Source organism: Drosophila kikkawai, unplaced genomic scaffold (assembly GCF_030179895.1).
Source record: "Drosophila kikkawai strain 14028-0561.14 unplaced genomic scaffold, DkikHiC1v2 scaffold_127, whole genome shotgun sequence".
Classification (NCBI taxonomy): Eukaryota; Metazoa; Arthropoda; class Insecta; order Diptera; family Drosophilidae; genus Drosophila; species Drosophila kikkawai.
The window spans coordinates 9578-21085 of record NW_027222457.1 but is presented as its reverse complement, the minus strand read 5'-3'; the positions used below and the strand labels follow the sequence as shown (position 1 = coordinate 21085).

Below are 11508 nucleotides of genomic sequence, written 5' to 3'. Positions count from 1 at the left end.
ATTTGTAAACAAAAAGTTCACAACTCAGCTAATAATGCCTGTATCCACTTCAGAATTTGTATTTATATTAGTTGTTACAAGGCTAATACGTTTGCATACTCAATTGTAAATTTGTAAACAAAAAGTTCACAACTCAGCTAATAATGCTTGTATCCACTTCAGAATTAGTATTTATATTAGTTTTTACACGGCTAATACATTTGCATACTCAATTGTAAATTTAAAAACAAAAAGTTCACAACTCAGCTAATAATGCCTGAATCCACTTTAGAATTTGTATTCACAACTCAGCTAATAATGCATGTATTAACGGCAGAATTTGTACTTATATTAGTTTTTACACGGCTTATACATTTGCATACTCAATTGTAAATTTGTAAACAAAAAGTTCACAACTCAGCTAATAATGCCTGTATCCACTTCAGAATTTGTATTTATATTAGTTTTTACAAGGCTAATACGTTTGCATACTCAATTGTAAATTTGTAAACAAAAAGTTCACAACTCAGATAATACTGCATATATCCACTTCAGAATTTGTATTTATATTAGTTTTTAGAAGGCTAATACATTTGCATACTCAATTGTAAATTTGTAAACAAAAAGTTCACAGCTCAGCTAATAATGCATGTATCCAATTCAGAATGTGTATTTATATTCGTTTTTACAAGGCTAATACATTTGCATACTCAATTGTAAATTTGTAAACAAAAAGTTCACAGCTCAGCTAATAATGCCTGTATCCACTTCAGAATTTGTATTTATATTAGTTTTTACAGGGCTAATACATTTGCATACTAAATTGTAAATTTGTAAACAAAAAGTTCACAACTCAGCTAATAATGCCTATATCCACTTCAGAATTTGTATTTATATTAGTTTTTACACGGCTAATACTGTTAAAGTATGCAAGCTGAACGTTTCATATTCGATAACCGATGATCCATTTCCATTTCTAGTATAATGAAGTCTGGTCTCTTTATTATCCTCCTCCTATGTTCACTCCTTCCCAAGCCATCAAACTGAATAAACGTATGTCGCTTAAGTTCAAGTCTGGTGTTCTCCTTTTCTAACGCGTGTGTCGCGTACGGTTTACTTTTGTATTAGGCCCTTATATTTATCCACGAACATAACCCCCAACATAGGTTATGGGCCCAGTGAAATTCGCAAATTAAATAAAGTGACTTAATACAAACATGAGTATGTACCAAATAGAAAAGTTGTGCGAGAGCAACTGGTGTGTGCAAATGAGAAGCGTTCTCGTGCACCATGCCCTTTGGAATTTCGTAAACGGGAAAAATGTAAAAGTCGAAGACAATGCAGAACTAGCGGACGACGAAAAAGCATTGGCGTGTATTATTTTGAATGTGAAAACATCGCAGCTCAACTATATAAAAAACGCGAAGACCTCACAAGAGGCATGGAATATTCTTCGGGATGTTTACGTCACCAACGGGCCAATACGTAAAGTTAGTCTTTACAAGAAACTACTAAACATAAAAAAGCCGGCAAATTGCAGTATGTCGCAATTTCTAAATTCGTTCGTCGAAGTGGTAGATAAACTAGCAGAAGTAAACATTGAATTGAGTGAGGAATTAAAAGTGATAATATTGTTGTCCAGTTTAAGTGCCGATTTCAAACATTTCATACTTGCCATGGAAACGCGTGATTCTTTGCCGTCCTTTGAAGTTATAAAGGTCAAGCTTCTGGAAGAAGCCGAAAGAATAGAGCAGAAAACCGAAGAAAACGAGCAACAACAAGCCTTCTATGCAGGCGGCAACGGTGCAGCTGCAAAGAACGGACAAAAAGGTGCGAAGCAAAGTAAGAAACAATTCGACGGTAAATGTTTCAAATGCGGAAAACGCGGGCACAGAGCAGTGCAATGCAGATCGCGAAAAAGCAACGAAGACGAAAGAACGGATCAAAGTGAACACAAAATTTCGTATTCCGTTTTTTCGGCAACGCACAAAGCAACGGTATCGGAAAGCGCTTGGTGTCTGGACAGTGGGGCAACTTCTCACATGTGTAAACAAAAAGATTTATTTGTTTCGTTTGTCGAAATCAAAGACAAAATCATGTTGGCTGCTAATAATTTTATCGAATCAACTGGCAGAGGCACAGTGATAATAAAAACTGGTGAAAGTGTGATAAAATTAAAAGATGTACTGTATGTACCATCGCTGCAGATGAATTTTATTTCTGTGGGCAAAGCTATGAGCTATGGACACTGTGTGCAGTTCAAAAAGAAAGAAGCAATAGTCAAAGACGAAAACAATGTCGTGTTGCTGCGGGCAAAAATGAAAGACGGGCTATTCATTTTTGACGATAAAAAGAATCATTCGTTGTTTCTGATGAATAAAAAATACGAAATTTGGCATAATCGGTATGGCCATCTCAATTACGGAAGCCTAAAAGAATTGGTCAACAAAAACATTGTGAACGGGTTTGATGTGAAAAACATAACGGAAATAAACTGCGAAACGTGTAATAAATGCAAAATTAGTGCGACTCCATTTCCAAAAAACTCAGTAAGCCGTGCGTCGAAAGTTTTGGAAATAATTCATACGGACATATGCGGTCCTATGAACGTGCCGTCGGTCGGTGGAGCAAGATATTTTATTACTTTTATAGACGATAAGTCGCGCAGAATTTTCGTGTATTTTCTGAAATCAAAGGACCAAGCATTCGAATCATTTAAAGCGTTTAAGAACTTGGTCGAGTGTCAAACCGGAAAGAAAATAAAATGTCTTCGCAGTGATACCGGAAGAGAGTATAAAAACAAACAGTTTGACGATTTTTTGAGCGATTGTGGCATTAAAAGACAGTTAACAGTGCCGTATACTCCGGAACAGAACGGTGTTTCCGAGAGGGCTAACAGAACCCTCGTCGAAATGGCGCGTAGCATGCTCGTGCATGCAGATGTTGGTGAATCGCTATGGGCTGAAGCAGTATCGACTGCCGCATATCTTCGAAATCGGAGCCCTACCAACGCGCTAAAAGAAGATCTTACACCAATGGAGGCATGGAGCGGCAGGAAACCAACTGTGAGCCACTTACGCACGTTTGGCTCAAAGGTATTCGCACTGGATAAGAAGAATCGCCATAAATTTCAAGCTAAAGCGGACGAATATATTTTCGTTGGATACTCTTTAACGGCCAAAGCGTATAGGTTATACGACAAACATCGAAGACAAGTCATCGAGAGGCGTGACGTGAAATTCGTGGAATTTGAAAATACTGTATCTAATTTCACTAATAATGAGTCTTCGACAGGTGTATTAGACTTCATCCCCCAAGCAGATGACCAAATACAGGCGATTTCAGAAGAAGTAGCAGTCTGCGACAAACCAAATCCAGAAGAAGCAGCTGTTGATGAAGAACAAGCCCAAGAGCAAGAATCTGAAGAGGATTCATCTGAAGAAGCAGGAGTTCGTCGAGGACCGGGCAGACATAGGCTGGTACGCACTGGACAAAGAGGACGACCCCGAAAAGACTTCAACGTGCTGAGCAATATCGCCGCTAGCACCGACATAGATACACCCATTACTGTAAAACAGGCGCTTTTGAGCAAAATGGTTGAATTAAGCGCCTCATCCAAAGTACCAATCTGGTAACTCCATCTGAGGACCGTTTTGGCCAGCATATTATCCTCAACTGGCCACACTTTTGATTTCAGTCTTGCGCGGCGTGTTTTCAAGAGCAGTCGATCTTGCATGCCATTCTTTTGTTCTCCATTCAATATATAATAAACTTATGTATATGTATTAATCCGAAAAGGCTTAAGTGTACTTATTTAATCCGGATACTCATGCACCTGCGTTGGGGGGAAAATCCCAACAGGTTATGGGCCCAGGACGCGTAGTATCGAACGCGGAAAATTAAATAAGTGCGAAAGGAGAGAAACGAGAGACGCCGTGAAAAATGGCGGGTACATACATGCGCATCGAACCGCTAAACGCGGAGAACTACGATACATGGAAGTTGCAAATGTGTGCTATACTTGTGAAGAATGATTTATGGCCATACGTGAACGGTACGAAAAAGTGTCCCACAAATGAAAGTGATCTCGCAGAATGGACCATTAAAGACGAGAAAGCTCGAGCAGATATACTTTTGTCGATAAGTACATCCGAGCTAGGTTTGATCGAAGATTGCACTACATCGAGAGATTATTGGTTGAAATTGCAAACCACATTTCAATCAAAAGGGCCAGTGCGAAAGGCCAGCTTGTTAAAGCGTGTAGCATTGTCGCGAATGAGTGAGGGGGACGACGCCCGCCTTCACATCAACGGTTTCTTCGATGCGGTGAAGAAATTTAAAGAGATCGGAGTGACAATTGGAGATGATTTGCTCGATGATTTGCTTGCCCGACTCATACGAAACATTTAGGTGTGCGATCGAGACACGTGACGACTTGCCAAGTCCAGAAGTGCTCCGTGTTAAAATATTGGAGGAATCGGAGGCAAGAAAATCGAAAAGTGACCGCGAAGAACAAAGTGCTTTGTACGCGAACAAAAAGAAAACAGCTAAAGAAGGCAAGCCTCAAAAGGAGAGCAGAAAATGCTTCGTGTGCAACAAGGTAGGACATATAGCGCGAAATTGTCGAGTGAAGCCGAAAGAGAGCAGCTATAGTGCGAAAAACGAGAACCGCGAAACCAACGGAAATCGGTACAAAAAGGAGATGACAATGAACGTGAATGAACATGCATTCATAGCCGAAGGGCGAAATGATATGTGGTGCCTGGACGGCGGTTGTTCGGCACATATGAGTTCCAATAAGAATTTGTTCGGTGAAATAAGAAGCATTGAAAAAACATTGCATTTGGCCGACAGCAACACAACGAAGGTTAATGGTGTTGGTGACGTGAAGATAGACATTAAAGGAAAGAGAAATGAGAAGATCACCCTTAAAGAAGTGCTATTTGTGTCGGATCTTCGCCAGAATTTGCTTTCTGTTTCTAAAATAACTGAAAAAGGTTACGAAGTGCGTTTTCGTAAGGAAGAAGCGATAATTATGAAAAATAAAAATGAAGTTTGGCTTCGAGCGAAGAAATACGGAAATTTGTATTATTTGAATACCGAAAAGAATGAAGCAAACAAAGTGAACGAAGAACAAAGCGAAATAGAAACATGGCATCGCCGGTTGGGCCATCTAAATGAAAAAGACTTAAAGAGAATGGCGTTGTGTGGAAAAGTTCACGGAATGAAGCTAAAAGAAAATGACAAACTACCGCAGTGTGAAATTTGCATCAGCGAAAAGCAAACGGCAAATACGTATAAAAGTGCTACGGAAAAGAGATGGCAGAAAACTCTAGAAATTGTGCACAGTGACGTGTGTGGACCGATGCGTACACAGTCAAAAAGCGGATGCAAGTACTTTGTTACATTTATAGATGACTATTCGCGATATAGCTCGGTATATTTCTTACAGCAAAAATCGGACGTATTAAACGCGTTTAAATCGTTCAAAGCCTTAGTAGAAAATGTAACAGGTAACAAAATTAAACAATTACAGAGCGATAATGGAACCGAATTCCTGAATAAGGAATCCGACGAATTCCTGCGACAATGCGGAATTAGCAGACGTCTGTCAGCGCCACATACTCCTCAACAAAACGGCGTGGCAGAGCGGCAGAACCGCACTTTGGTAGAAATGGCCAGATGCATGATGAAGCAAGCGGGGGCTCCTCCGTCATTTTGGGCAGAAGCTATTAGCACGGCTTCCTATCTGCGTAACCGGTGCCCAACAAAGGCTCTATTTGGGGAGCTACCCTACACCTATTGGACAGGTAAAGTTCCCACGGTAATGTATTTACGTACATTTGGAACGAAGGCGTATGCATTAATAAAAGGCACGAATAAGGGAAAGTTTGAGTCACGATCTGAGGAATGCATACTGGTAGGATACGCTGCAGAATCGAAAGCGTATCGCCTTTATTCTCCTCAGAGGAGATCCATCGTGGTGAGCAATGATGTAAAGTTTATGAATACATCGGGGTTCAAGAGTAAATATGAAGAATTTTACGAGAACGAACCTGAGGGAGAATTGTCTATTCAGATGACTGATAATTTACCGGACGAACAAGTAGAACCCTCTAGCAGCAGCGAAGTAGAAGAAGAGACTCCTGTTGTGGAGAAAAGGGGCAGAGGACGCCCAAAATTGCTGAGAACCGGACAGCGTGGGAGGCCACGTAAGATGTATCAGCAAAGACAGGAAGATGAAACTCCCAACAATGATCCCGCAGAAAATGACACATCGATTGATGACGAATTTGAGGATTGCGAATTGGCATTCTTAGCAGTAACGGGGGATCCTTTAACATTAGAAGAAGCACTCAAATCCAAAGAAGCAGTTCATTGGAAGCGCGCAGTGGAAGACGAGTTTATGGCCCAAGTCCTCAACAAAACTTGGGAGATAACAGAACGCCCAAACAATCGGAAAGTGATTGGAAACAAGATGGTTTTCCAAACCAAGGACGACGGCAGCATTTTGGGAAGAAAGAAAGCCCGTTTAGTTGCCAAGTGATATGCGCAGAAACCTGGAGAAGATTTCTTTGAGTCCTACTCACCTGTAGCGCGATTTACATCAGTGCGACTATTGGTTGCTCTATCAGCAGAATTTCAGATGGAAATTCACCAAATGGACGTCGTCACTGCCTACCTCAACGGTGAGCTAGAGGAGCAGGTATTCATGGATATACCTGAGGGTTTCAGCGAGTTCATGGAGCAGCTGGAATCAGACGCGAAAATCGGATCAAAGCAGGAGTTAGCATCGACAGATTTTAGAAAGGCAGCATGTTTTTGGAGAAAATCCTTAAAACAAATGAGAGATCCAGTTTGTTTACTACGAAAGGCACTCTACGGACTTCGTCAATCAGGACTTCGTTGGTATTGCAAGCTTACAGAGAAGCTTAAGGAAATCGGACTTAACCCAACTGAGCAAGATCCATGCCTGTTTGTCAAGCAAGGAGACGGAAAGTTTCTACTTGTCACCATATATGTTGATGATTTGCTTTTGGCATCAAATTATCCTAATTGGCTGCTTGAAACCAAAGCTCACTTGGGAGCATCATTCAAGATGAAGGATTTTGGACCAGTCAAAACGTGCTTGGGCATCGAGTTTAAACATAATGCGAGACAGCAGACAGTCTTCATGAGCCAAGAGAAGTACATCGACGCTATCCTTCGAAAATACGGCATGGAAGACTGCAAGCCGGCTATCACCCCGATCGAGTCCAAATCAGCACTGAAGCGACCAGAGAACCCAGACGAGGAGGAGATGAAACGGTATCCTTATCAAAGCTTAATTGCTTCTCTTATGTTTCTTGCAGTTTCTACGCGACCAGATATCGCGTTCGCAGTGAATTTCCTGAGTCAGTTCAACTCCAACTACTCAGCCGAGCACTGGAAGGCGTCTAAGCGTATCCTACGATACTTAAAGGGTACGAAGATGCTTGGGTTACTCTTCAAGAAGACTGGAGATGACCTTTACGGCCTCGTGGATGCGGATTGGGGGTCCAACCTATCCGACCGTCGCTCTTATTCAGGGCAAGCGTTCATCCTGGCAGGCGCTTCCATATCCTGGGAGGCGCGTAAGCAGCGTACCGTGGCTTTGTCGAGTACTGAGTCAGAGTACTTGGCGATGTCGGAAGCCGTTAAGGAGGCGCTGTATTTGAAGGCTCTCCTTAACCGGATCGGATCGACCTGTGATTCTGTCCGAATTTTCAACGACAACCAGAGCGCACAACAACTGGTGAAGGGGTTCGGCTTCCATCCTCGGACTAAACACATTGATGTCCGACACCACTTCATACAAGAGAAGGAGAAGAGTGGTGATATCACGGTGGCGTACATGCCGACTGAGAAGATGCCCGCTGATGTCCTCACCAAAGGATTATGCAGTAGCAAGCATAATAATTGTATTCTTTCTTTGGGCATAACTAATATATAGTATAGGATTGCTACTTTGAGGGGGTGTGTTCGAATTAAGCGCCTCATCCAAAGTACCAATCTGGTAACTCCATCTGAGGACCGTTTTATCCTCAACTGGCCACACTTTTGATTTCAGTCTTGCGCGGCGTGTTTTCAAGAGCAGTCGATCTTGCGTGCCATTCTTTTGTTCTCCATTCAATATATAATAAACTTATGTATATGTATTAATCCGAAAAGGCTCAAGTGTACTTATTTAATCCGGATACTCATGCACCTGCGTTGGGGGGAAAATCCCAACACAAACATTCGTTTGAGTGGGAGAATTCGATGAAGCGTGAGTACAAGGCTCTTCTCGATAACGAAACGTGGACGTTGGTCGACCTCCCGCCGAATGCCAAAGCCATAGGATCGATGTGGGTTTTTCGCATCAAACGCGATGACCAGGGCAATGTAGAGAGATTCAAGTCGAGGCTGGTCGCCAAGGGATGCAGCCAGCAGTTCGGTGTTAACTACACTGAAACGTTTTCGCCAGTCATACGGTATGAAAACATCCGTTTAATCTTTGCCATAGCGGCAGAGAAAGGGTTGCATTTACATCAGATGGACGTCACAAATGCATATCTGAACGGCAAGCTTGGCGAAAACGAAGTAATTTTCATGAAGCAACCGGAGCACTTCATAGATGCAGAAAAGCCAAATGCCGTATTGAAACTCAACAGGGCCATCTACGGGCTTAAGCAATCCGGCAGAATTTGGAACGAAACAATTGATAAAGCATTAAAGGACTTAGGATTTGTGCAATCTGATTTTGAAAAATGCCTTTATATAAAAATCAATCCTAATTCTTATAATCTTATCGCCATTTATGTAGACGACCTGATTATAGCCTGTTCCAACAAAGATGACCTGGTAAACATCAAGAAGAAGCTGCACGACAAATTCGAGAGTCGTGATAACGGGCCACTCCACCACTTTCTGGGTATGGAGATTCGTCGTGAGGATCCGCAGGGTACTATTTCTGTGTGTCAGAAACAGTACATTAAGAGCATACTGGAGAGGTACAACATGGGCGTATGTCGCTCTGTATCGACGCCACTGGATCCTGGATTCCAAGGAAGCTGCTTGGACGAAAGCTGCAAAAGGGCAAATGCGACCGACTACCAGTCGATCATTGGATCGCTAATGTATTAAGCGATATGTACTCGCCCTGACATCATGCACTCTGTGTGCAAACTGGCCCAAAGGAATTGCGATCCACACCAAGAGCACGAGCTAGCAGCCAAACACATTTTGCGCTATCTCTCGAAGACGATCGACCTGAAGCTGCGTTATCAGAAGACTGGGCAGCGCCTGCATGCGTATGTCGATGCAGACTGGGCGAACAGCATCCTAGACCGGAAGTCGTACACTGGATACGGTTTCTTCTACGGAGGATCGGTGATTTCCTGGGAATCACGCAAGCAAACTGTCGTCGCTTTAAGCAGCACCGGAGCCGAGTACGTAGCGTTGTCGTCAGCCGCCAAAGAAGCTATGTACCTGAGCCGTCTCCTGAAGGAAGTTGGGTGCCATCCGGCATCTGATCCTGTTCACATATACAGTGACAATCTAAGTGCACAGCAAATTGCTACCAATCCCGTGCACCACAAGCGAACCAAACACATCGACATTAGATATCACCACGTCAGAGAAGTAATTGAAAGCAATGAAATTTGTATTAGTTATGTTCCAAGTAAAGAAAACGTGGCTGATATTTTTACCAAAAATGTACAGAAAATTAAACATGATAAATTTGTGGAAATGCTCGGTTTAAAACTGTAAACAATATTGTAAAGAAACATTCAACTTGAGAAGAAGTGTTAAAGTATGCAAGCTGAACGTTTCATATTCGATAACCGATGATCCATTTCCATTTCTAGTATAATGAAGTATGGTCTCTTTATTATCCTCCTCCTATGTTCACTCCTTCGCAAGCCATCAAACTGAATAAACGTAAGTCTGGTGTTCTCCTTTTCTAACGAGTGTGTCGCGTACGGTATACTTTTGTATTAGGCCCTTATATTTATCCACGAACATAACCCCCAACAAATACATTTGCATACTCAATTGTAAATTTAAAAACAAAAAGTTCACAACTCAGCTAATAATGCCTGAATCCACTTTAGAATTTGTATTCACAACTCAGCTAATAATGCATGTATTAACGGCAGAATTTGTACTTATATTAGTTTTTACACGGCTTATACATTTGCATACTCAATTGTAAATTTGTAAACAAAAAGTTCACAACTCAGCTAATAATGCATGTAGCCACGGCATAAATTGTACTTATATTAGTTTTTACACGGCTTATACATTTGCATACTCAATTGTAAATTTGTAAACAAAAAGTTCACAACTCAGCTAATATTGCATGTAGCCACGGCATAAATTGTACTTATATTAGTTTTTACATGGCTAATACATTTTCATACTCAATTGTAAATCTGTAGACAAAAAGTTCACAGCTCAGCTAATAATGCATGTATCCACTTCAGAATTTGTATTTATATTAGTTTTTACACGGCTAATACATTTGCATACTCAATTGTAAATTTGTAAACAAAAAGTTCACATCTCAGCTAATAATGAAATTTGTAAACAAAAAGTTCACAACTCAGCTAATAATGCATGTATCCACGGCATAAATTGTACTTATATTATTTTTTACATGGCTAATACATTTGCATACTCAATTGTAAATTTGTAAACAAAAAGTTCACAGCTCAGCTAATAATGCCTGTATCGACTTCAGAATTTGTATTTATATTAGTTTTTACACGGCTAATACATTTGCATACTCAATTGTAAATTTGTAAACAAAAAGTTCACATCTCAGCTAATAATGAAATTTGTAAACAAAAAGTTCACAACTCAGCTAATAATGCATGTATCCACGGCATAAATTGTACTTATATTATTTTTTACATGGCTAATACATTTGCATACTCAATTGTAAATTTGTAAACAAAAAGTTCACAGCTCAGCTAATAATGCCTGTATCGACTTCAGAATTTGTATTTATATTAGTTTTTACACGGCTAATACATTTGCATACTCAATTGTAAATTTGAAAACAAAAAATTTCACAACTCAGCTAATAATGCCTGAATCCACTTCAGAATTTGTATTTATATTAGTTTTTACACGGCCAATACATTTGCATACTCAATTGTAAAAATTGTAAACAAAAAGTTCACATCTCAGATAATAATGAAATTTGTAAACAAAAAGTTCACCACTCAGCTAATAATGCATGTATCCATGGCATAAATTGTACTTATATTATTTTTTACATGGCTAATACATTTGCATACTCAATTGTAAATCTGTAGACAAAAAGTTCACAGCTCAGCTAATAATGCCTGTATCGACTTCAGAATTTGTATTTATATTAGTTTTTACACGGCTAATACATTTGCATACTCAATTGTAAATTTGAAAACAAAAATTTCACAACTCAGCTAATAATGCCTGAATCCACTTCAGAATTTGTATTTATATTAGTTTTTACACGGCTAATACATTTGCATACTCAAT

At 40.3% G+C, this 11508-nt stretch overlaps 1 protein-coding gene across 1 annotated transcript; it reads left to right on the top strand.

Annotated features, from left to right (window-relative positions):
* Positions 1-1655: 1655 nt before the first annotated feature.
* LOC138929305 (uncharacterized) lies at positions 1656-6526 on the top strand. The gene is made up of 5 exons (XM_070288754.1): positions 1656-1821; positions 3274-3610; positions 4390-4984; positions 5516-5803; positions 5948-6526. The coding sequence occupies exons 1-5, from the start codon at positions 1656-1658 to the stop codon at positions 6524-6526; spliced, it is 1965 nt and encodes a 654-aa protein (XP_070144855.1).
* Positions 6527-11508: the final 4982 nt, after the last annotated feature.